The sequence below is a fragment of the Pocillopora damicornis genome, chromosome 1, assembly GCF_964200805.1.
Source record: "Pocillopora damicornis chromosome 1, jaPocDami1.2, whole genome shotgun sequence".
NCBI classification, from domain to species: domain Eukaryota; kingdom Metazoa; phylum Cnidaria; class Anthozoa; order Scleractinia; family Pocilloporidae; genus Pocillopora; species Pocillopora damicornis.
Window position 1 is genome coordinate 37588283 of NC_142670.1, and position 26888 is coordinate 37615170.

The 26888-nt window shown below is 36.7% G+C and overlaps 2 protein-coding genes across 3 annotated transcripts; both read left to right on the forward strand.

Moving 5' to 3' along the window:
* Positions 1–1031: 1031 nt before the first annotated feature.
* LOC149053661 (adhesion G protein-coupled receptor L2-like) lies at positions 1032–11140 on the forward strand. Of its 2 annotated transcripts, none has more exons than XM_089210085.1 (19): positions 1032–1047; positions 1640–1734; positions 3428–3790; positions 4590–4645; positions 4770–4814; positions 4929–5073; positions 5454–5582; positions 5744–5816; positions 6415–6511; positions 6653–6711; positions 6844–6970; positions 7258–7370; positions 7823–7925; positions 8339–8486; positions 8897–8981; positions 9087–9153; positions 9397–9479; positions 9943–10069; positions 10312–11140. In XM_089210085.1, exons 2-19 carry the CDS (start codon positions 1659–1661, stop codon positions 10570–10572), a joined length of 2157 nt encoding a protein of 718 aa, XP_089066211.1. In that variant the 5' UTR covers positions 1032–1047; positions 1640–1658; the 3' UTR covers positions 10573–11140. The 2 variants fall into 2 exon arrangements, with proteins under 2 accessions (XP_089066211.1, XP_089066205.1); XM_089210079.1 differs by lacking the exon at positions 1032–1047 and adding an exon at positions 1178–1423.
* A 3998-nt stretch (positions 11141–15138) lies between these two features.
* On the forward strand, positions 15139–25849 carry LOC149053662 (adhesion G protein-coupled receptor L2-like). The gene is made up of 18 exons (XM_089183502.1): positions 15139–15733; positions 18770–19132; positions 19534–19589; positions 19714–19758; positions 19873–20017; positions 20408–20536; positions 20671–20743; positions 21344–21440; positions 21582–21640; positions 21791–21917; positions 22205–22317; positions 22588–22672; positions 22802–23147; positions 23555–23639; positions 23745–23811; positions 24055–24137; positions 24594–24720; positions 24959–25849. Exons 1-18 carry the CDS (start codon positions 15607–15609, stop codon positions 25217–25219), a joined length of 2388 nt encoding a protein of 795 aa, XP_089039628.1. The 5' UTR covers positions 15139–15606; the 3' UTR covers positions 25220–25849.
* The last annotated feature ends 1039 nt before the right edge of the window (positions 25850–26888 follow it).

Sequence of the window (26888 nt, forward strand, 5' to 3'; positions counted from 1 at the left end):
AATCCACCGAAAGAACAAAACCCTTTTTAATTCATGATCAGAACTGAACGAGAATGAAACGCGGAACTCAGCGTTTGTAAGTTTCCAGAAATTGCGAGTGTTTATTACGTGCATGACTCTTTTGAAAGCTCTTCTTACGAAAGCTTTTCCTCACAATCATTAACTCATATCATTTTTCACCAGCATTAATAATTTCTTTCTGCGTGAAAGTGTTAAAGAAACCACTATACTCAAACAGTTTTGTTTTGTATTATTTGTGTGATGGATTTAATTATTTATGTCGTTTACACGCACTCGTATTTTGAATGAGTCATAGCTCCAGAAGGATACGTTTTCAAATAAAAAATGGTATCGTTCTGCATTGTAATACTCAAGTTAAACCGATTTCTGTTTCTCTGAGCGTGACTCCACAATGTTGTCGCGAAACCAGCATATGAATGAGTGCGCTATTTTTTTTTCAGTTTACATCATGGAGTAAGAATCACATGTACACTGGCTAGATTGTGAAATGACGCTGTACTTTAATAACTGAGTCGTCGGGATGCGATCATAAATATGATAATGGGCCAACTATTCTCTTGGTTCACAAACGTTTTTTATTTTGTCTTTCTTATTCTCTATTATGCATTGTTTTCAAATTTATTATTTTTCAACATGCAATCTGTTGAGAAGCTTAAAATGACTTCGTTCAGGGTTTAGAACACTGTGCACTGCGTTAGTGCTTTCTGAGCGTGTGCTATATACCAAACATGCAAAAGTATAACTCGGAATGCTGCTTCCTTGTTCTTACTCATCGAAATATAAATAAAAAGTCTGCCCAGAAGGTTCAGGTACAGAATATGTTTATTAGCATGATAATGCAGCCAAAAATAGCTGATGTCGGAGCCATTGATGCACAACTTGCTGTCGTAAATAAAGCTTTTGAAGTTATATAACAACTCTAACTGGAAACGCAAGCAGGTGTACTGCAGAGTCATACATGTGTACCATAATGCAAATGAAGTTTCGTCTATTTCAGCTTTGCAAATAGCTGTAGAGCAGATTTTCGTAAGAACCCTGTTATCTGTGCGATACGATTCTCTAAGACTTAATTAACAGTTAAGGACCTTCGGGGAGAAATGCTGACAATTTGGGAAAGCTTTAAGTTTTTTCTTCTCTTTAGTATCGCCATCGTACAGTTCACGATGTTGCCAACATGCCAAATTGCCATGAGTCACATTCATAAAACTCTTTTAAAAAGAATACCGCATCTATAAATATTGTGTAAGAAAACCAGGGTTTGGTTGGAAAGAAGTCAATTGGATTTCAAGGAGATGTTTCTACTATCGTGTCCGTTCAAAACTTTGGCCAATATGCCGTCGCTTTTCCTTGAAAAATTTAATCAAGTCAACTGTTTAACATGCGACAGTAGCTATGATTATGAGTAAGATATAGTCATTACAGTAGTATTTTTAGGTATATTCTAAAATTGTGTCGATAACGGAAAAATTCTAAATGCTTTCGAAATTTGAGTCCTTACAAGCAGAATTGATCGTAGTTGAAATATACCGCGACGTCTAGAAGCTCAGTTACGTTAATGGATTTTTGACAGATAGTTTAATTTATGTATGCGTTTAAATAAGACCAGTTTCCTCTTTAGTTCAACCGACGGATGGAAGATGAATCAAGCGGGACAGGATTCAACTCGGTTGCGTTTTCAAATGTTACTGACTTTGCTAGCTCACTTCTTTCAAGGTAAGAGCTACTTTTCGGTGATATTGCGCTATGCTTTTCTCTTTTAATTGAAGACGAAGAGGATATACGGTTATTATTAATTCAACACTGAAAGGCAATCAAGCGACATGCTTATCTTGCAACGAACACGAAATTTTAGACAACGTGTAAATACAGCAAAAGAACATTTTCATAATAAAAATTTTGTATTTTTAGATTATTTTCATTTATTTTCTTTTGCTTCTCCTGCTATTTAAAGCAAGTCTCTGTCACTGGTTAATACTTTTTGATTACTAAATATAACCCTAAAGTGAACTGTTTGTTTTGACATGGATGGTTATTCAGCGTTTGTATTTGTTATTCAGGAAATATCAAGTGCCTTCAAAACTTGATCCGTAGAAAAATCTTAAATTATAGACGTTGGAAATGATCGTAATGACAAAGTTCTCCTCGAAACTCCAGACGTTTTACGGCATCACTAACATCTTCAAGCTATTTCACCGCTCTGAATCAGATCTACTTTCGTTATCTTATCATATGCTATTTAACTACAGCGAAATTCCATTAGTTAAGGACCCGCTTCACTTTATAATCTTTAATCCGAACCCAATCGTAGTTTCTCTTGGATTCCACTTTTGTGAACAGTAAAAATCACAATAAGCATATCACTTCGGTTCCTCGTTACTACATATGGAACTTTAAATGGACTGTCTGTGGTCATGAGTTAAAGTTATTTTTCCATAATATTCCAGTTTCTTCAGACTACAATTCTAAGGAAGGAACCGTTGTTGTCATGTAGTTTTAGTATAGGGTCCTAAAAAACGTAAAAAAAAAAAAGGGAAATAAAAGCTCGACAAAAATGCTATTTAGGAGTGTATACAGTGTCTGCCAAAGATAACCGCCATGCCAATGTCTACGCAATATGACATCACGCCAATTATGTTTCCTAGAATTATGTTTTGGGCTGTATTAGATCGAGTAAAATATATGATGTGAAGTGAATCTTAAATTTGAAGGCTCTTCTGTTAAGAAAAATCTTTTATTTGATAGCAATAAATAAATGATAAATATTTCTTTTACGTCTCATCGGGAGAAAAATATTCCATTTAATGAGTAGACGAGGAGAGGGAAATTAGTCTTGAATTTAAACTGAAATTTGCATTTATTTGATTTTACTTTCAAATGAACCAAAGATAATTTTGGATATGATTTTGTGCCCGACTTTAACATTTACAAAGGTATCTAAAATGAGCGCTGACTGATGCATCGTACAGGTGGTCTGCTTTCTAATGGATCATTGCAATGGAATGATTCTAAACGAAGTAGAGAGGATATTAAGGTAGCATATCAGATATCTAAATGCATTCTACAATAAATGGATTATCTTGTAGAGTTTTTAAGAAAAAAATTTTAACACGACTTCTACACATCTTCCAACTGACGATCTACCATTTGATTGTCCATCGGATGGTAACGATTTCGCAGTGTAAGAGGAACTAGTGCGGTTGATAATTTGCTACAATCTTTCGCCTTGCGTCAATTTTTTGTTATCTTAGGTTAGATCTAGGATGGTTAAAACATCGTGAAATAATGAAATTTCTAGGATGAGTTAGGGTTTTCCCAAATATGAAAATCAGCCTTTACTTATCACCTATTTAAAAATATATTCTTTTCTTAAGGCCTAGCTTATGGAAAACATTCTATCGCTTTTCAGAAACTCACTCGTCAAATATTAGTTACGAAAAAGTTGATTTCTTCAGTTCTAACTGGACTTCGGCCTTAAGCGAATATCCATTAACATCCGAGGCTCCCGTGGCAAGAATTGAAAGCATAGAACAACTCTGCGACGCTCAGACAAAGTTGTCGTCTGACTTAGATTACTGGACTGCTCTAAAACGCAATAACCTGGGTTTGTTGCAATGGGGTCTTCTACCTACCAACTCAGTCGACGTATCCCCAGAGCTTCTGGACAGAACAGGGCTCGCGGATCGTTGTTATGCCATAAGTAAATCTGCGATGAAGCTGAAGTCTATGAACTGCAGCAGTGCACTTCCTGTTTTAACTTCTTTCCTGAGAGGTGAGGTCTACCGATCTTTATCAATATTTAGATAATTTCTCTTAATTGCACCTTTCCTACGAAGATTTTTTTCTGTGCCTATAGATCATTTCTGTTAATAATTCCAGTCGGCTCATTCCAAAACTCCAAAAGGAACGTTAACCTTGACATGACATTTCTGTCAATTTTGGACTCGTTAAATTACCATAAAAAGTTGATGCTATACACGTCCCTGTCGATCTGTAAAATGAATTGTAAAGACAACACGGCAAAAAAACAAGCGTTCACCGTACGGAAAACGAAGGTTGAATTTACGGAAAACGTGGCAATTTACAATCGTTTACCCGTGTTTTGCCTACGGAAAATCCGACGTTTTCTGCGCGTTTTCGCATCGGTGAATCCCAGTATTCGTTCCATTATTCGGTAGTTTTCCTTCGCGGTAAATGCAGGTAAACAATTCATTTTCCGGCATTAACCGCTCGTTAACGGTAACCGTTAAAGCAACTTTTCGTTCGTTTCACCATTCTTTGATCAGCTAAGGAACCCCAAAAGGAACCTTGACATGACATTTCTGTCAATTTTGGACTCGTTAAATTACCAAAAAAAGTTGATGCTATACACGCCCCTGTTGATCTATAAAATGAATTGTAAAGACAACTTTGCGTTAGTTTTACTATTCTTTGATCAGCTAAGGTATCGAAAACTGTAAAAAAACGCTGCATCTTACGTACTTCTGGGAGCTAAATGGTTACACCGAGGTGTAGCAGACAAAACACAGGCAATTGCTGATCATTCATTTTCTTTTACAATATCATTATAGATGATCCAGGTCAGCCTGATTATAGTGATTTTTCAGATCATTGCCTCCAATATCTGGTAAATAAAAATCATGGTATATTAGGTGGCTTTGCGTATTTGAGAACAAAGATTTATCAATGTAATGCGTTTAATTTATAAGTTGACTCCGATGAAACATTTTCTTTTTCTTTTTCTCATGCAGCTTTCAAAGTGCTCACGAAGTAAAGAAACTCATATAAAATTGCAGGTAAAATACATTCATACACTTCTCAGCAAAAAAGGATCCTTGCCCTCAGTTCAGCTGGTTGTATTTGGCTAAATTAACCCTTTAACTCTCTATGGTTCTCCCGTTGCATCAAAGGCGTTACAATATTCCTGGTCTTGTGAAGAGCATAATGGTACATTGGTCGGAAGCTGCCAAATCGAGGACACACTCCTGAACTGCTGTCAAAGCTATTGTAGAGAAGGGAATGATATTTATTACATAGATACGAGATCAGATTTGGGTAAGTACCAATTGTGTCAACATGGGCCATCATTGATAAAAATGATAATGGTATGATAAAAACGTACGACATGAAAAGAAATAAGATGTCCTCTTCAATAAACCCGTCAGATTTTAAGCCAATTCAATGAAATATTTCTGAAAATCCTCTGAATCATTCGGTCGCTTAAGATCAAATTCCGAGACGATTGCTACCAAAATAAAACCTATTTTTTGTCTTGAAATGGGTTCCAAAATGGTAGCTGTCAAGATGGCCGCCATCTTGGATGACGTCACGAATTCTCTAGCGTCATAGCCCACGATAAAAAGCTTATTCGGTAGAGTTCGTCGTTCTCTATGTACTGATTTTTTAATTTTTTTTCTTTCTCTGAAATATCATAGATACTAAGTTGAGAAAAGTACCCAAAGGAATTTCCTCTGATGTTGAAATAAGTTTTGATATAAATAACAACAGCAGTGAGAGCCGATTGGTCAGAATTATTATCACCCACAAAGTGTTTAAAGACGCAGGTAAATATTGGAGTTTCTTCTGAGCGCTAATATTCATGATCAGCTGGTGTTTAAAAAATAGCGAAGTTATCGTTTGTGTTCAGTAGTAAAAAAAAATACTACGTGAGTAGAGGCTTGCCTCTACTCACGTAGTATTTTTTTTTGTTTTGCCATTCTTCCAGGAAGGGTCATCGCAGTATTGTTGCACCAGAATGCAAGTAATGAAGACAGCCTTTGGACTTATAACAGAAGCAGGTACGAATTTGTTAGTTCAGATGAACCCATTAAGTGTATGTTAAGAGAATCCTTTCTGGATGAGTGGAAAATTACTGTTTGAATTGTTTGTTCTTCAATAGCGACTCAAGGGAGGGCATAAATGGGAGGAGATTTTCATATGCTGAAACCTTACCGATACCGGTAAACAGCACTTTATATTTAGAAAGCTCCTTTAAACTTTAGGTTTTCAGTTTGCAAATTAACGTTTTCAGATTCTTGGGGGGAAATGTCAGGAAATGGTCAGGCAATGTCTGGATATATACTCATATAAGATTAGCTAGTGATGTGATCGAGCGTTTTTTTGATCGAGTGTCGTAAAACTAAAACCAAAAATACCCTTTAGTAACCAATAAGAACTCAAACAAAAACCAAGAAAGCTGCCCAATTCAAATTAAGGGAAAACGCAGAGGACAAAATAAGTGTTGTTATTAGTTTTCTGTGCGATTGTTTGAGAGAGTGATGCAAGTTTTCCAGAAAATCACAATGCAGAGCGAAGCAAAAATATACAATCCCGGATTGGATATTTGACACTCAACTTCTCTAATAATCACACAATTTTGTTATGTTGTCTTTATAGCTACAGACTGATCTCTGATGTCGTGGGAGTTGTTCTTGACCCTCCCCAGAATGAAACTATTCAAAATAAAATCATCATTCATTTTAGTCACAACGAGGTAAAATAAACTATATTGTTTTTTGATGCAATTATCAGCTAAGGAATTATGATTGTGACTGGGCTTAGATGGAAAAAGTTGTATAATTCATCACGTGGACCATTTCACATCATAACGTCATTACGCTTCTTTCGCCGGTAGCCGAGCATTGATCCAAAAGCTGTTGAAAGGAAATGTGTCTTCTGGATAGAGGATTTCAGGTAGGTCATAATCTGTTTGTATATATATCTATATACTTGTTTACATTAGGTGCTCGTGAAAGTTCTTTATTTTTTTCTTTGCCTCTTTCTTTCTTTCTTTCTTATTCAAATTTTATGATCAACTGATTTTAGCTCGTCGAACGGTTCATGGTCAACTGATGGTTGCACGGTACTGAATGATTCTTCTATGCTATCGACCGTTTGCAGTTGTAACCACCTTACGAATTTCGCAGTTCTAATGCAATACAAGGACATTAAGGTGTGATGTTATAAACTTTCTTTTCAATTGTCTTAATTAGCTTTCTCGGGAACTTAGAAAAAAAGTATGTGCGTCTCTTATGCACATCCTCCTAAGGTTATTTGTCGTTCCCGTGATTGCGTCTCGAATTTTTTTTTGGCATTTTCTAAGCTTATTGCATTCTCCCCCTTTATTCGTTTATGGACGGACTAATCATATAGAAAGTTCCATGTTTAACGAAGTCATAACTTGTTAATCATAATTTCCAAACCAGTTTCCAATTTTTATTTCATTTTCGTGATTCTCAGGAGGATAACATTCCACCAGAGCACAGAAGGGAATTGCTTATCATCACTTATATTGGTTGCTCCTTGTCCCTCGGTGGGGAAGTAATGGTTATCTTGGTCTACGTGACATTTATGTGAGTACTACTAAAAAACAAAAAACAAAAGCAAAAAAAGAGGAAAAAATGTCTTACCTATACATGAGAGCAAGGTAAAGGTCAAGATTCGTAAATTACTATCAAAGTGCGAGAAATATTATTTTGCAGAACGCGCTAGTTGTCTGGTTTTGTTTTGTTTCTAAAAAAAATTTGTTTTAAGACGAGATTAGTAATTGAGGAACCATTGCACCAAAATCTCTCTTTTTTTTCGGCTGAAGTTGAGGTATTTTGACACAAAAATACCTCCTAAAATCAACTTTTAAACATCTTTCATAGTAATGGAATACATGCAGAGAACGACCCAATAATATATTACAAACTATATAGGCACCTTTCTTCCATTCCCCCCCCAGTAGCGTTTGCTCTAGACTACTAGGTGATTGCGAGGAAAAATGTCATGCCCATTTCGTTTATTGAATGCATTTAAACAGGAAGATCAAAGACGAAGGAATCCAAGTCAGGCTAAATCTTTGCACAGCTCTGTTTCTCGCTCAACTAGTATTTTTGTCCGGAATCGATGCCACGGGTAATAAGGTGAGCTAACAAACGTTTGAAATCACATGTTTCTTCGTTCTTCGTAAGCGAGGAACAACGGTGTTCCCTAAATGGCCGTCTGCCCAAGGTGATCACTACTGAGATAGCATCACGTAATTCCCGTTTCGAAAACTAATCCTCTCGAATCTCTCCAGGATAAATTGAGCATCCCATACGGCGGTGTATGTACAACATTGAGAGAGAGTTTCTACTAGAAATTTCAAGACATGTTGTCGCTAGATAGTTGGCTCTCGTTACTTCAGTCTACACTATTGCGTATTTCTAGAAGACGATCGAGTTCCCTTGTCCGGAACCAATTTTGGTCTAAGATTTCTATGAAGTACAAAGTCTCTTGGCCTGATATTTGCTCGGAGCCTCTAATTATCAGCCTACTTCTGGGTCTCACATTTCAGTCCGTGTGCATCTTAGTGGCTGTTTTACTCCATTACTTCTATCTGGCAGCGTTTGGGTGGATGCTTCTGGAGGAAGTTTTCCTGTACGTCATGATTGTTGAGGTATTCAACACAGTGGACATGCGATACTTCTATTTCTTTGGCTGGGGTAAGAAATGTAACAATATCATTGCTACGGTGATGAAAATATTGACGATGATATCTACTTGTATACCACAAAATATCGCACCAGTCATTATTAGCTACAGTTGAAAAGAGGGATATTACTTGGTATAGCTCTAGAAAGCGATGCATGTTTCAAGTGGAAGAGAATACTGAGGCCAGTACAACCAGTGCAACGCATGATAGGAACGGGCCTTCTTGTATTCTGGTTGACCGTATTTTGTCTGTTGTTGTTTTACTTTTGTTGTTGTTGTTGTTGTTATTGTTGTTGTTATTTTTTCGTTGTTATTGTTTTTGTAGTGCTCCCTGAACCTGTTGAGCTGATTTTTATATTTTAGACTCTTGTAGGCCTATGTGTTACTGAGTTATTGAGCTGCTTTCATTCTTATCCTATAGGTTTCCCTATCATACCAATAGTTATTTCTCTAATAATTGGCTCAAGCGGTGAAAAAGGACTCGAGAGTTACACAAATGAAAACTTGTAAGTACACAGCGTTTTATTCTTCATTATAACTTTTTATTTTCATTAGATAATGACTCATAAGCTGCGTTTTTAGACAGCTCTGTCGTCTGAATTAACTTTCAGCTGCTGGTTGTCCTTCCAGAAGCGTTTGAGCTGGGCCTTTATTGTCCCGGTGTTATTTGTGACAATTGTAAGTCCACCGTCTCTTTGCTTTCACTGTTATCTTAGCTGATAGCCGGAAATGACAAACACGAAGAATGGATAAATGAATAAATGAAAGAGGAAATCAATAAATGACAGAATTAATGTATGCGTACATCATTTTCTGACTGACTGACTAACTGGCTGGCTGACCGACTTCGTGACACATCTATTATGATTGCCCTCTAGACAATTGGTAAAAGTCTTTATTTTGCTATTCTCATTTGTTAAGATCAACTTTGTAATACTCATGGCGGAGTTGCGAGAAATCAGAAATCTTCATGAGCCTAATCCTTCTAAAATGAAGACCTTCAGGTATGTTTTTGTTAGGAAGATCTCTCCTTGGAGTTCCAGAGGCAAAATGCCACCCAATGATCATCTTTCCTCAAAATATGCCTTCTCTTTTACTTACAGAAATGAAATACTAACTTTCTAGCAGAATTATGAACTTATGCTCGTACAGCTCTTAAATTTACCTAAATCAAAGGTTAATCAGCTAGGAGATCTGTTTGTTGTTGTTGTTGTTGTTGTTGTTTTTTTTTATGAAGTCTTAGATGAAGTAGTTTGACATGAAATCGTTTTGTCTTTTTCCTTGGACCTTCATGGATTATTCGCAAAAGAGAATCTTTTCCATTATTCACTCAAGATTAAATAGATAGTTCGAACGATTTCTCTTGATTCCAACTAAATAATTTCCCATGCCAAATGTATACGGCATGGTATATCTTTAGAAGAAAATTGTAACGTGAAAGCAGTTTTTCGTTTTATTCCCTTTTAGAAAAACTCTGAAGTCATTTCTTATTTTAAGTCCTCTGCTGGGTTTAACCTGGGTATTTGGTCTCTTGGCTGTAACAGACGCAGGATTGGTGTTCCAGTATGTTTTTACCATTCTTAACTCTACGCAGGTCTGTACCAATTACGTATACGCATGTCGCTTTGGTCAAATGGGTCTGGGTCTGAGTATAAGAGGGCTCTGTCCGGGGAAAACCATTTTAATCCCACACTTTATTTATCGATTTGGATCACGAAGCCTTCTGTTAAGAAAAAAGTATGTTTATTTCATCGGATTAAAAATTAAATTTATACAAGGAATTATAGTTCAATGACGGAACTTTGTCAAACGCAAGATTTCCGTTTACTTTTGTAGGGTATGCTCATATTTCTCTTGCACGTGCTGACAAACAGTGAAGTTCGTGCAGCTTTCCGTCACAAAATGCTGAAATGGAGATTCAACACATTTAACAGGAGCTCTTCCGGTCGTAGTCAGGCAGAGGTGTATGCACAGTACGGTGGCCAGCGGAAACGGCAAATAGACCCTGAAGAAACTAAAAAGGAGCTGAGTCATAACACAACATCAGGAGAGCAGATAGCATTTATCACAGGGCTACCTCCTCCGAGCGTTCACTAAATCCGTCTGTACATTTTCCAACATCATTTTTTTTAACTCTTTAATCCTTAGGAGTGATTGGGATCTAATTTCTTTGTAGGCAACACTGCTCAATCAAACATTAAAGAGATTTAACCATTCGAAATTCTCCCCATAAATGTTAAAGAAGTCCACACCCATGCCGCCATTATTCAAATGAAAATAAGAGCCAAAACAAAGCCACAATAGGAGAAAAATGTCCTTTCATGTTGCTCTACTCCTAGCAGTTGCTTAGATAGATCGCCAAGTGATGTTACAAATGTTACAAATCAAAGTCCTCTGTGAGCAAACTCGTTGTTAATTATGTTTAATGTTATCTGGTTTAGGGAATTTTGTGGTTGATTGTCATATTTTGAGTACCAGCAGTAGTTCAGTGTTCGCTAATGTAGCAAAGAAACAAAGTAACGTTGGGATAAGAAGGCATTACAATTGAAATGATCATGCTATTACATTTGACAAGGGTGGATGATGCCATGTGTTTTAAACATATATCATTTTTGTTTCTGGTTCAAAAGAAAAGGTTGGAAATAAATGTGGGTGAAAAGTGAAATTTACTGTCTATCATTGCACATATTGAAAAAATCAAGGCAATACTGTCTTAATGAAAACATTAGTGATTCCCTCTTTGCCAAATGAGACAAACGGGAACGAGTTTTGAGTGATATAACTAAGCCCAAACTGCCACCGTCATTTTGGATTTCCGCCTGGGTAGATTTTGGTCGCGTGCTAGGCAACGTTTAATCAAGAACAAGATAGAATTTCATTTCAGGCCTATATATCAATTTTGTGGTGTATAACTTTTGCATTTTAGTACGTAATATTTATTTTGAATCTTCAAATTGTCTTGAAACTTAAAAGAAAATTGTTCTTTAAAAATTCACTGAAAATAGGTAGGTGTTATTTGATTTTCGGGTTAACCTGTAATTTCGTTAGTCGCCGGCACCTTTTGTTGCTTGACACAGAAAAAACACACAATACGAAATGTAATGATCGATTTTGTCCCCAGTCTTACGCCATAACAGAAAAAGCTTTTGAACACCTGTAAACTCCGAGCGCTTCGGAGTAAGTGATACTTTTAATGAATCTTCGGATTGTTTTCAAGTTCAAGGATTGTAAATTACAATTTTATGAAAAACGAAGGTTGATCTATTATATCAGTGTGAATTCTCGCACGCCTGATTATCACTGGCGCCGCTTGTTCAAACTAAAACGAAAAAAAGACTCTTTTAATATTATTATTAGCTTCGTTTTCACCCCACCACTATTCTTGGCAACAAAGGTCACCATTTCGTTTGTTTATTACACGGCAAAAACTTCCAAATGCACTCAAAAGCCTAAAATCGAAAAAAAGTTTTACAGGAATGGACCAATCGAGCCAGCGAGCGAGTGCCATTCTCCACATCATATCTACAACTCGCTCTCGCGCATGCACGCAATTCACGAGTTTAAAAGGAGCAAGACTTTGTCATGTTAGGGGTGGGAGGTGCGGTTACTAAAAAAGATCCAAAATGGCGGCGTTTATAGGCAAATCTTAGGTAAACAGCCTCGAGAGGTACTTGTAGGTGTTGGATCAGTACTTCTTGCATGTATGGTGAGTAAAATATGCACTGTGTCTGTCAAAACGTACCAATAAAAGCGGATCAACTTAGATTACAGCAGGCTTTGTTAAACGATTAACAATGACCGTATACGGCTACTTTGGAACAATGGCGGAAAGAGCTTCAAAATACATGTGGGATTTTTCAAAATTTCCTAGTATCATACAAGCGGCAGATTTAAACCATCGGCAAAACTGACGATAGACAAATCTTCCCCGTGGGGGTGATTCTGGTAAATTTTTTAGGATACAAATAGTCACGGTGGGGTGGATGGTGGGGCGACTGTAGCTTTCGTATCTGAAGAGTCACTGTTTTTTCCTACATATTGCTTAAAACTGGCGAAAGATATATTCACTTAGAGGCTCACTGTGCGATGCAAAGGTAATGAGAGCATGTTTAGCCTGATATTAACGTCCAAAGCTTACTGCGCCGTTGAATCATGTAGAAAATCAATTCTAATACGTTGTTTTTAATATATTAGCGAAATGCAGACGATCAGTACTTTGATTGCAACGAGGGACACGCATGCCCCTGAGAACTTAGGTTACGTGTACGACATGCGTTAGCCTTATCCTCTTTCAACATTATTTTTTTAACCTCTGTCGGTTTTTGACGAGAAAACTTTTTACCAGAGGGAAAGTCACCAGACAGTTTATATTGTTCTTAAATCGGAGGTTAAAATAGTTTGTTGTTAGGAAACTAGTCATTCTCCTCCTTGAAATTGTCGATTTTAATTTGATACCGTAGTGCACGGTTTTTTATCAGAAGAAGTCATCTTTGTTATTCAAAACCTATTTCCTTAGGGGTCGGCATATCGATCTATTTTGCATTGAATGATGTCCATAGGGATATACGTTTACGTCTCCAATTCTTCTGATATAACCTGATTGTATTAGGTAATAAAAATTTACCTTCAAACTGATGTAGGTGAGAGACTTAAATCGTTATGTAAAGAAAAATCAAACTTCCTTCTGTTGCGGCAGTATGTTTTAAAGGAGAAAAAATTTATAAACGTGACGCAATAGCTGCCAAGACATACGTTAGACCATAAATTTTTCCTCGTTGTCAGTGTCTGCAAAACATGAAATTCTATGCCGTATGAGCATAAAAGCAGAGTCATCGAACTGCGTCAACAAGTGCTCGGGTTACATTATCAAACTATCTTTATCAACCACCTTGCCTCCCACAGGAAATACTACAAAATATCAATGATGATGTCAACGATCGATTAAAACAGCACGTTTTCAACTTGTATTTAGGGCAAAAGTCAACCAGAGCCTGGATTTCCCTTCCAACAAGATGTGCTGTCGTTCAGTTGAATTTTACTTAGTAAAGTAGAATAATCTCTATCTCTTGAATCCACCGAAAGAACAAAACCCTTTTTAATTCATGATCAGAACTGAACGAGAATGAAACGCGGAACTCAGCGTTTGTAAGTTTCCAGAAATTGCGAGTGTTTATTACATGCATGACTCTTTTGAAAGCTCTTCTTACGAAAGCTTTTCCTCACAATCATTAACTCATATCATTTTTCACCACCATTAATAATTTTTTTCTGCGTGAAAGTGTTAAGGAAACCACTGTACTCAAACAGTTTTGTTTTGTATTTAATTATTTATGTCGTTTCACGTATTCGTATTTTGAACGAGTCATAGCTCCAGAAGGATACGTTTTCAAATAAAAAAATTGTATCGTTCTGCATCGTAATACTCAAGTTAAACCGATTTCTGTTGCTCTGAGCATGACTTCACAATGTTGTCTCGAAACCAGCATATGAATGAGTGCGCTATTTTTTTCAGTTTAAACCATGGAGTAAGAATCACATGTACACTGGCTAGATTGTGAAATGACGTTGTACTTTAATAACTGAGTCGTCGGGATGCGATCATAAATATGATAATGAGCTAAGTATTCTCTTGGTTCACAAACGTTTTTTTTATTTTGTCTTTTTTATTCTCTATTATGCATTGTTTTCATACTTATCATTTTTCAACGTGCAATCTGTTGAGAAGCTTAAAATGACTTCGTTCAGGGTTTAGAACACTGTGCACTGCGTTAGCGCTTTCTGAGCGTGTGTTATATACCAAACATGCAAAAATATAACTCGGATTGCTGCTTCCTTGTTCTTGCGTGTCGAAATATAAACAACAAGTCTGCCCAGAAGGTTCAGGTACAGAATATGTTTATTAGCATGATAATGCAGCCAAAAATAGCTGATGAAAGAGCTATTGATGCACAACTTACTGCCGTAAATAAAGCTTTTGAAATTATACAACAACTATAACTGGAAAAGCAAGCAGGTGTACTGCAGAGTCATACATGTGTACCATAATGCAAATGAAGTTTCGTCTACCTCAGCTTTGAAAATAGCTGTAGAGCAGATTTTCGTAAGAACCCTGTTATCTGCGCGATACGATTCTCTAAGACTTAATTAATAGTTAAGAACCTTCGGGGAGAAATGCTGACAATTTGGGAAAGCTTTAAGTTTTTCCTTCTCTTTAGTATCGCCATCGTACAGTTCACGATGTTGCCAACATGCCAAATTGCCATGAGTCACATTCATAAAACTCTTTTAAAAAAGAATACCGCATCTATAAATATTGTGTAAGAAAACCAGGGTTTGGTTTGAAATAAGTCAATTGAATTTCAAGGAAATGTTTCTACTATCGCGACCGTTCAAAACTTTGGCCAATATGCCGTCGCTTTTCCTTTCAAAAATTTAATCAAGTCAACTGGTTAACATGCGACAGTAGTTATGATTATGAGTAAGATATAGTCATTACAGTAGCATTTTTAGGTATATTCTAAAATTGTGTCGATAACGGAAAAATTCTAAATGCTTTCGAAATTTGAGTCCTAACAATATTGTATTCTTCCAACAATTTTTTATCCTCTTAAATAAAATGACAGAATGCATTTTAATCATCATAGTGAATTAGCAAGAGCATGCAAAACACAGTCATTATGAAACCTGACTGTCGTTGAAATAGCCATGTTCAGTCACGGATTCGAAAATTCAATTTCGATTGCACGGCGAGGAAAATATATACAAATACAAATATACGAATTTGGCTTACACCTGGAAGAATTGCTGAATCCTTAAAAAAACTTGAATCACCGTTTTACAGGCTCACTCAATTCGACATAAAGAATATCGATTCGATGGAGTAATTGCATTTCATTTGTATGACTATAGATTTATTTCAAAGTGCACATTAGAACCTATAATTGCCAGCCGGAAAGCAACAGAAGTAAGGATAATATTAAAACTGTGAATATATTTTAAACTTAGGTTTAGAATATTTCTTTCGTGAGAACAGTTATCATCAGTAATGCATGACATCTCGACAGTCTGTTACCACGACGTCTAGAAGCTCAGTGACGTTAATGGATTTTTGACAGATGGTTTAATTTATGTATGCGTCTAAATAAGACCAGTTTCCTCGTTTGTTCAACCGACGGATGGAAGATGAATCAAGCGGGACAGGATTCAACTCGGTTGCGTTTTCAAATGTTACTGACTTTGCTAGTTCACTTCTCTCAAGGTAAGAGCTACTTTTCAGTGATATTGTGCTATGCTTTTCTATTTTAATTGAAGACGAAGAGGATATACGGTTATTATTAATTCAACACTGAAAGGCAATCAAGCGACATGCTTTTCTTGCAACGAACACGAAATTTTAGACAACGTGTAAATACAACAAAAGAACATTTTTATAATAAAAATTTCGTATTTTAAGATTATTTTCATTTATTTTCTTTTGCTTCTCCTGCTATTTAAAGCAAGTCTCTGTCACTGGTTAATATTTTTTTATTGTTAAATATAACCCTCTAGTGAACTGTTTGTTTTGACATGGATGGTTATTTAGCGTTAGTATTTGTTATTCAGGAAAAATCAAGTGCTTTCAAAACTTGATCCGTAGAATAATCTTAAATCATAGACGTTGGAAATGATCGTAGTGACAAAGTTCTCCTCGAAACTTCAGAAGTTTTACGGCATCACTAACATCTTCAAGCTGTTTCACCGCTCTGAATCAAATCTACTTTCGTTATCTTATCATATGCTATTTAACTTCAGCGAAATCCCATTAGTTAAGGACCCGCTTCACTTTATAATCTTTAATCCAAACCCAATCGTAGTTTCTCTTGGATTCCACTTTTTTGAACAGTAAAAATCACAATAAGCATATCACTTCGGTTCCTCGTTACTACATATGGAACTTTAAATGGACTGTCTGTGGTCAAGAGGTAAAGTTATTTTTCCATAATATTCAGTTTCTTCAGCTTACAATTCTAAGGAAGGAACCGTTGTTGTCATGTAGTTTTAGTATAGGGTCCTAAAAAACGTAAAAAAAAAAAAGGAAATAAAAGCTCGACAAAAATGCTATTTAGGAGTGCATACAGTGTCTGCCAAAGATAACCGCCATGCCAATGTCTACACAGTATGACATCACGCCAATTATGTTTCCTAGAATTATGTTTTGGGCTGTATTAAATCGAGTAAAATATATGATGTGAAGTGAATCTTAAATTTGAAGGCTCTTCTGTTAAGAAAAATCTTTTATTTGATAGCAATAAATAAATGATAAATATTTCTTTTACGTCTCATCGGAAGATAAATATTCCATTTAATGAGTAGACGAGGAGAGGGAAATTAGGTAATTTAGTGTTAACAACTGGGTTGAAAACGTAAATTAGCCACCGTAAAGAGTAAAAAAGCTGACGTTTCGAGCGTTAGCCCTTCGTCAGAGCGATTAGAGGAATTGTGGGTTGTGTGTGGATTTATATGTAGAAGGTGGAGCTACGCCATTGGTGGGAATATTGTGACGAGAAAACAGGAATAGATTAGTTGAATGAAAAGCGCTCGTTGATTCCGTGGGGATTAAGGGTGCCGATTTGAAATATAAATTTTTGTTCTAGTGTTTTACGGCTTTCCGAACTGCCTAGATGTAAGGAAAGGCCGCAAACTTCCATATGCTGTTTAGAATGATAAGGAAGATTAAAGTGTCTAGCGACTGGCTTGGATGCGTCCTTGTCATTTATTTCCACATCGCGAAGGTGTTCTCGGAATCGGTCACCCAGTCGTCTTCCTGTCTCGCCGATGTATAACTTATTGCAATAAGTGCAAGTTATGCAGTAAATAACATTGGCGGAGGTACACGTAAAGTGATCAATGATCTTAATGGATCTTTTGGGTCCCGATATTTTCTCTACGTTATGAATGAAAGGACAAGTTTTGCATCGTGAGCGAGCGCATTTAAAAGTTCCAGATTGGTCATTGGTATGAAATGAACTCCTGACTAAAAAGTTGCCTATGTTTTTGTCACGTTTGAATGAAATAAGTGGGGGTTTCGAAAAGATAGTGCCAGTCTCTGAATCGTTTTGGAGTAATTTAAAATTTTTAAGAATGATAGATTTAACTGCGTGGTTGTGAGGGTGAAATGTAAGAGTAAATGGAATGCGATCCGTGTTCTCCTTCTCGGCCGTTTGTAGTGCTGCCTGTCGATCGATTTGTTGGGCACGGTGGTAGCCCGCTTGAACGACAGAAACAGGATAGCCGCGTTTATCGAAAAACTGGCACATTGCCTCTGATTTTTCGGAAAAATCAGAGTCGTCACTACATAAACGACGAAGTCTGAGAAACTGTGAAAAAGGTATGGAGTTCTTGACGTGTGATGGATGTGAGGATGAATACAACAAGTAACTATGTGAATCTGTAGGTTTGTAGTAAACACTAGTACATAAGCCGTTGCCTTCAATTGAAATTTTGATGTCTAGAAAAGCCAAAGAATTGTCGGAAATTTCCCAAGTATATTTAAGAGCCGGATGAAAGTAATTGACGGCGGTTATAAATTGAGTGAGCTCCTCTTTGGTAGAGGAGGTAGCGCCGATGCAATCGTCAATGTAGCGGCCGTAGAGTTGAGGTTTTGGGCCGTGGTATTGGCTAAAAAATTGATGTTCGATAAAACCAACAAAAAGATTGGCGTAGCTGGGTCCCATTAGTCTTGAATTTAAACCGAAATTTGCATTTATTTGATTTTACTTTCAAATGAACCAAGGATAATTTTGGATATGATTTTGCGCCCGACTTTAACATTTACAAAGGTATCTAAAATGAGCGCTGACTGATGCATCGTACAGGTGATCTGCTTTCTAATGGATCAGTTCAATGGAATGATTCTAAACGAAGTAGAGAGGATATTAAGGTGGTATATCAGATATCTAAATGCATTCTACAATAAATGGATTATCTTGCAGAGTTTTAAGAAAAATGTTTTAACACGACTTCTACACTTCTTCCAACTGACGATCTGCCATTTGATTGTCCATCGGATTGTAACGATTTCGCAGTGTAAGAGGAATTAGTGCGGTTGATAATTTGCTACAATCTGTCGCCTTGCGTCAATTTTTTTGTTATCTTAGGTTAGATCTAGGATGTTCAAAACATCGTGAAATAATGAAATTTCTAGGATGAGTTAGGGTTTTCCCAAATATGAAAATCAGCCTTTACTTAGCACCTATTTAAAAATATATTATTTTCTTAAGGCCTAGCTTATGGAAAACATTCTATCGCTTTTCAGAAACTCACTCGTCAAATATTAGTTACGAAAAAGTTGATTTGTTTAATTCTAACTGGACTTCGGCCTTAAGCGAATATTCATATCCAGACGACGTTTCCGTGGCAAGAATTGAAAGCATAGAACAACTCTGCGACGCTCAGACAAAGTTGTCGTCTGACTTAGATTACTGGACTGCTCTAAAACGCAATAACCTGGGTTTGTGGCAATGGGGTCTTCTACCTACCAACTCATTCAACGTATCCCCAGAGCTTGTGGACAGAACAGGGCCCGCGGATCGTTGTTATGCCATAAGTAAATCTGCGATGAAGCTGAAGTCTATGAACTGCAGCAGTGCACTTCCTGTTTTAACTTCTTACCTGGAAGGTGAGGTCTACCGATCTTTATCAATATTTAGATAATTTCTCTTAATTGCACCTTTCCTACGAAGATTTTTTTCTGTGCCTATAGATCATTTCTGTTAATAATTCCAGTCAGCTCATTCCAAAACTCAAAAAGGAACCTTGACATGACATTTCTGTCAATTTTGGACTCGTTAAATTACCATAAAAAGTTGATGCTATACACGTCCCTGTCGATCTGTAAAATGAATTGTAAGGACAACTTTGCATTCGTTTCACCATTCTTTGATCAGCTAGGGTATCGAAAACTGTAAAAAAACGCTGCATCTTATGTACTTCTGGGAGCTAAAGGGTTACACCGAGGTGTAGCAGACAAAACACAGGCCATTGCTGATCATTCATTTTTCTTTTACAATATCATTATAGATGATACAGGTCAGCCTGATTATGGTGAATTTTCAGATCATTGCCTCCAATATCTGGTAAATAAAAATCATGGTATATTCAGTGGCTTTGCATATTTGAGAACAAAGATTTATCAATGAAATGCGTTTAATTCATAAGTTGACTCCGATGAAACATTTTCTTTTTCTTTTTCTCATGCAGCTTTCAAAGTGCTCACGAAGTAAAGGAACTCATATAAAATTGCAGGTAAAATACATTCATACACTTCTCAACAAAAAAGGATCCTTTCCCTCAGTTCAGCTGGTTGTATTTGGCTAAATTAACCCTTTAACTCTCTATGGTTCTCCCGTTGCATCAAAGGCGTTACAATATTCCTGGTCTTGTGAAGAGCATAATGGTACATTGGTCGGTAGCTGCCAAATCGAGAATACACTCCTGAACTGCTGTCAAAGCTATTGTAGACAAGGGAATGATATTTATTACATAGATACGGGATCAGATTTGGGTAAGTACCTATTGTGTCAACACGGGCCTTAATTTCTGTATCATTGATAAAAATGATAATGGTATGATAAAAAGGTGCGACATGAAAAGAAATAAGATGTCCTCTTCAATAAGCCCGTCAGATTTTAAGCCAATTCAATTTCTGAAAATCCTCTGAATCATTCGGTCGCTTAAGATCAAATTCCGAGACAATTGCTACCAAAATAAAAGTAAAAAAATATTTTTTGTCTTAAAATGGGTTCCAAAATCGTGGCTATCAAGATGGCCGCCATCTTGGGTGACGTCACGAATTCTCTAGCGTCATAGCCCACGATAAAAAGCTTATTCGGTAGAGTTCGTCGTTCTCTATGTACTGATTTTTTAATTTTTTTTTTCCTCTGAAATACCATAGATACTAAGTTGAGAAAAGTACCCAAAGGAATTTCCTCTGATGTTGAAATAAGTTTTGATATAAATAACAACAGCAGTGAGAGCCGATTGGTCAGAATTATTATCACCCACAAAGTGTTTAAAGACGCAGGTAAATATTGGAGTTTCTTCTGAGCGCTAACATTCATGATCAGCTGGTGTTTAAAAAATATCGAAGTTATCGTTTGTGTTCAGTAGGCAAGCTTCTACTCACGTAGTGTTTTTTTTGTTTTGCCATTCTTCCAGGAAGGGTCATCGCAGTATTGTTGCACCAGAAGGCAACTAATGAAGACAGCCTTTGGACTTATAACAGAAGCAGGTACGAATTTGTTAGTTCAGATGAACCCGTTAAATGTATGTTAAGAGAGCCCTTTCTGGATGAGTGGAAAATTACTGTTTGAATTGTTTGTTCTTCAATAGCGACTCAAGGGAGGGCATAAATGGGAGGAGATTTTCATATGCTAAAACTTTACCGATACCAGTAAACAGCACTTTATATTTAGAAAGTTCCTTTAAACTTTAGGTTTTCATGTTGCAAATTAACGTTTTCAGATTCTTGGGGGGAAAATGGCAGGAAATGGTCAGGCAGTGTCTGGATATATACTCGTATAAGATTAGCTAGTGATGTGATCGAGCGTTTTTTTGATCGAGTGTCGTAAAACTAAAACCAAAAATACCCTTTAGTAACCAATAAGAACTCAAACAAAAACCAAGAAAGCTGCCCAATTCAACTTAAGGGAAAACGCAGAGGACAAAATAATTGTTGTTATTAGTTTTGTATGCGATTGTTTGAGAGAGTGGTGCAAGTTTTCCAGAAAGATCACAATGCAGAGCGAAGCAAAAATATACAATCCCGGATTGGATATTTGACCCTCAATTTCTCTAATAATCACACAATTTTGTTATGTTGTCTTTGTAGCTACAGACTGATCTCTGATGTCGTGGGAGTTGTTCTTGACCCTCCCCAGAATGAAACTATTCAAAATAAAATCATCATTCATTTTAGTCACAACGAGGTAAAATAAACTATATTGTTTTTTGATGCAATTATCAGCTAAAGAATTAGGATTGTAACTGGGCTTAGATGGAAAAAGTTGTATAATTTATCACGTGGACCATTTAACATCATAACGTCATTACGCTTCTTTCGCCGGTAGCCGAGCATTGATCCAAAAGCTGTTGAAAGGAAATGTGTCTTCTGGACGGAGGATTTCAGGTAGGTCATTTGGATTATTCCATCAATCTGTTTGTATATATATCTCTAAACACTTGTTTACATTAGGTGCTCGTGAAAGTTCGTTATTTTTTTCTTTGCCTCTTTCTTTCTGTCTTTCTTATTCAAATTTTATGATCAACTGATTTTTAGCTCGTCGAACGGTTCATGGTCAACTGATAGTTGCACGGTACTGAATGATTCTTCGATGCTATCGACCGTCTGCAGTTGTAACCACCTCACGAATTTCGCAGTTCTAATGCAATACAAGGACATTAAGGTGTGATGTTATAAACGTTCTTTTCAATTGTCTCAATTAGCTTTGTCGGGAACTAAGAAAAAAAAATATGTGTGTCGGTTATGCACAACCTCCTAAGGTTATTTGTCGTTTCCGTGATTGCGTCTTGAATTTTTTTTGGCATTTTCTAAGCTTATTGCATTCTCCCCCTTTATTCGTTTATGGACGGACTAATCATGTAGAAAGTTCCATATTTAACGAAGTCAAAACTTGTTAGTCATAATTTCCAAAGCAGTTTCCAATTTTTATCTCATTTCCGTGATTCTCAGGAGGATAACATTCCACCAAAGCACAGAAGGGCATTGCTCATCATCACCTATATTGGTTGCTCCTTGTCCCTCGTTGGGGAAGTAATGGTTATCTTCGTCTACGTGAAATTTATGTGAGTACTACCAAAAAACAAAAAACAAAAGCAAAAAAAAAAGAAAAAAATGTTTTACCTATACATGAGAGCAAGGTAAATCTCTAGATTCGTAAATGACTATCAAAGTGCGAGAAATATTATTTAGCAGAACGCGCTAGTTTTGTTTCGTTTTGTTTTGTTTCTAAAAAAATTGTTTTAAGACGAGATTAGTAATTGAGGAACGATTGCACCAAAATCTCTCGTTTTTTTTCGACTGAAGTTGAGGTATTTTGACACAAAAATACCTAGTAATGGAATACAAACAGAGAACAATGTTTCTTCGTTCTTCGTAAGCAAGGAACAACGGTGTTCCCTAAATGGCCGTCTGCCCAAGGTGATCACTACTGAGATAGCATCACGTTATTCCCGTTTCGAAAAGCAATCCTCTCGAATCTCTCCAGGATAAATTGAGCATCCCATACGGCGGTGTATGTACAACATTCAGAGAGAGAATTTCTACTAGAAATTTCAAGACATGTTGTCGCTAGATAGTTGGCCCTCGTTACTTCAGTCTACACTATTGCGTGTTTCTAGAAGACGATCGAGTTCCCTTGTCCGGAACCAATTTTGGTCTAAGATCTCTATGAAGTACAAAGTCTCTTGGCCTGATATTTGCTCGGAGCTTCTAATTATCAGCCTACTTCTGGGTCTCACATTTCAGTCCGTGTGCATCTTAGTGGCTGTTTTACTCCATTACTTCTATCTGGCAGCGTTTGGGTGGATGCTTCTGGAGGGAGTTTTCCTGTACGTCACGATTGTTGAGGTATTCAACACAGTGGACATGCGATACTTCTATTTCTTTGGCTGGGGTAAGAAATGTAACAATATCATTGCTACCGTGATGAAAATATTGACGATAATATCTACTTGTATACCACAAAATATCGCACCAGTCGTTATTAGCTACAAGTGAAAAGAGGGATATTCCTTTGTATAGCTCTAGAAAGCGATGCATATTTCACGTGGAAGAGAATACTGAGGCCAGTACAACCGCTGCAACGCATGATAGGAAAGGGCCTTCTTGTTTTCTGGTTGACCGTATCTTGTCTGTTGTTGTTGTTTTACTTTTGTTGTTGTTATTGTTGTTGTTGTTATTTTTTCGTTGTTATTGTTTCTGTAGTGCTCCCTGAACCTTTTGAGCTGATTTTTATATTTTAGACTCTTGTAGGCCTATGTGTTACTGAGTTATTGAGCTGCTTCCATTCTTATCCTATAGGTTTCCCTATCATACCAATAGTTATTTCTCTAATAATTGGCTCAAGCGGTGAAAAAGGACTTGAGAGTTACACAAATGAAAACTTGTAAGTACACAGCGTTTTATTCGTCATTGTAACTTTTTATTTTCATCAGATACTGTCTCATAAGCTGCGTTTTCAGACAGTCCTGTCCTCTGAATTAACTTTCAGCTGCTGGTTGTCCTTCCAGAAGCGTTTGAGCTGGGCCTTTATTGTCCCTGTGTTATTTGTGACAATTGTAAGTCTACCGTCTCTTTGCTTTCACTGTTATCTTAGCTGATAGCCGGAAATGACAAACACGAAGAATGGATAAATGAATAAATGAAAGAGGAAATCAATAAATGACAGAATTAATGAATGCGTACATTATTTTCTGACTGACTGACTAGCTGGCTGGCTGACCGACTTCGTGACACATCTATTATGATTGCCCTCTAGACAATTGGTAAAAGTCTTTATTTTGCTATTATCGTTTGTTAAGATCAACTTTGTAATACTCATGGCGGTGTTGCGAGAATTTAGAAATCTTCATGAGCCTAATCCTTCTAAAATGAAGACCTTCAGGTATGTTTTTGTTAGGAAGATCTTTCCTTGGAGTTCCAGAGGCAAAATGCCACCCAATAATCATCTTTCTTCAAAATGTGCCTTCTCTTTTACTTACAGAAATGAAATACTAACTTTCTAGCAGAATTATGAACTTGTGCTCGTACAGCTCTTAAATTTACCTAAATCAAAGGTGAATCAGCTAGGAGATCTGTTTGTTGTTGTTGTTGTTGTTTTTTCATGAAGTCTTAGATGAAGTAGTTTGACATGAAATCGTTTTGTCTTTTTTCCTTGGACCTTCATGGATTATTCGCAAAAGAGAATCTTTTCCATTATTCACTCATGATTAAATAGATAGTTCGAACGATTTCTCTTGATTCCAACTAAATAATTTTCCATGCGAAATGTATATGGCATGGTATATCTCCAGAAGAAAATTGTAGCGTGAAAGCAGTTTTGCGTTTTATTCCCATTTAGAAAAACTCTGAAGTCATTTCTTATTTTAAGTCCTCTGCTGGGTTTAACCTGGGTATTTGGTCTCTTGGCTGTAACAGACGCAGGATTGGTGTTCCAGTATGTTTTTACCATTCTTAACTCTACGCAGGTCTGTACCAATTACGTATACGCATGTCTCTTTGGTCAAATGGGTCTGGGTCTGAGTATAGGAGGGCTCTGGGAAAACCATTTTCCCACACTTTATTTATCGATTTGGATCACGAAGCTTTCTGTTAAGAAAACAGTCTGTTTATTTCATCGGATTTTGATAAAATTAAATTTATACAAGGAATTGTAGTTCAATGACGGAACTTTGTCAAACACAAGATTTCTTTTTCCTTTTGTAGGGTATGCTCATATTTCTCTTGCTCGTGCTGAGAAACAGTGAAGTTCGTGCAGCTTTCCGTCACAAAGTGCTGAAATGGAGATTCAACACATTTCACAAGAGGTCTTCCGGACGTAGTCAGGCAGAGGTGTATGCACAGTACGGTGGCCGGCGGAAGCGGCAAATAGACCCTGAAGAAACTAAAAAGGAGCTGAGTCATAACACAACATCAAAAGAGCAGATAGCATTTATCATAAGTCTACCTTCTCCGAGCGTTCACTAAATCCGTCTGTACATTTTCCAACATCATTTTTTTAACTCACAAATCCTTAGGAGTGACTGGGATCTTTTTTGTCTGTAGGCAACACTGCTCAATCAAATATTAAAGAGATTTAACCATTCGAAATTCTCCCCATAAATGTTAAAGAAGTTGGCCACCCATGCCGCCATTATTCAAAAGAAAATAAGAGCCCGAACAAAGCCACAATAGGAGAAAAAATGTCCTTTCATGTTGCTCTACTCCTAGCAGCTGCTTAGATAGATCGCCAAGTGGTGTTACAAAATATTACAAATCAAAGTGCTCTGTGAGCAAACTCGTGAATTGACAGATTACTTACATGATTTTTTGGATTATGTTTAATGTTATCTGGTTTAGGGAATTTTGTGGTTGATTGTCATATTTTGAGTACGAGCAGTAGTTCAGTGTTCGCTAATGTAGCAAAGAAACAAAGTAACGTTGGGATAAGAAGGCATTACAATTGAAATGATCATGCTATTACATTTGACAAGGGTGGATGATGCCATGTGTTTTAAACATATATCATTTTTGTTTCTGGTTCAAAAGAAAAGGTTGGAAGTAAATGTGGGTGAAAAGTGAAATTTACTGTCTATCATTGTAAATATTGGAAAATCAAGGCAATACTATCTTAATGAAAACATTAATGATTCCCTCTTTATAAATGAGACAAACGGGAACGAGCTTTGAGTGATATAACTAAACCCAAACTGCCACCGTCATTTTGGATTTCCGCCTGGGTAGATTTTGGTCGCGTGCTAGGCAACGTTTAATCAAGAACAAGATAGAATTTCATTTCAGGCCAATATATCAATTTTTTGGTGTATAACTTTCGCACTTTAGTACGTAATATTTATTTTGAATCTTCAAAATTGTCTTGAAACTTAAAAGAAAATTGTTCTTTAAAAATTCACTGAAAATCGGTAGCCAAAATTATTTGTTTAGGTGTCATTTGATTTTCGGGTTAACCTGTAATTTCGTTAGTCGCCGACACCTTATGTTGCTTCACACAGGAAAAATTCACGATACGAAATGTAATGGTCGATTTTGTCCCCAATCTCACGCCATAACAGAAAAAGCTTTTGAACACCTGTAAACTCCGGATCCGAGGCCACCTAATCCACAGTTTAGCAACACCCAAGCAATCAATAGCCTTCATTTACTTTTGCGAAAGAAATAAAACTCATTTTTTCTTTATGCATGGATCAATTTCAAACCGAATTCGCTAGTCCTATTCCAATGCAAAAGCCCGAGTCATCTTTCTCAATTTTGAGTGAAAAGCAGTCAGTGGAAGCTGTATCCTGTCTTGTTAGCACATTTTCGAGGAAAAATGATCGCGTAAATGTGAGCATTGGTGGAGTATGAATTTCATTTCTATTAATTCAAGGTTACCGGATACCAGACCAACAATTAATTTTGATTTTAGGGTCAATAGATCAAAGTTTAGGGTAACTGCAATCGGAACTCCCAACTTCAAACAATAAATAGGAGACAACATGAAATTGAAATAGTTAGAACCAAGTTATATTCATGGAAAACGATGGCTTTTCTTTTCTGCCAGAAATCTTAGTAATAATTGCAGTACACGGATTTTTTTCTTTTCTTTTTTTCTTCTCTTTTTTGATTTTTTTCTTATGAAAGCTAATTTCTCTCTAGC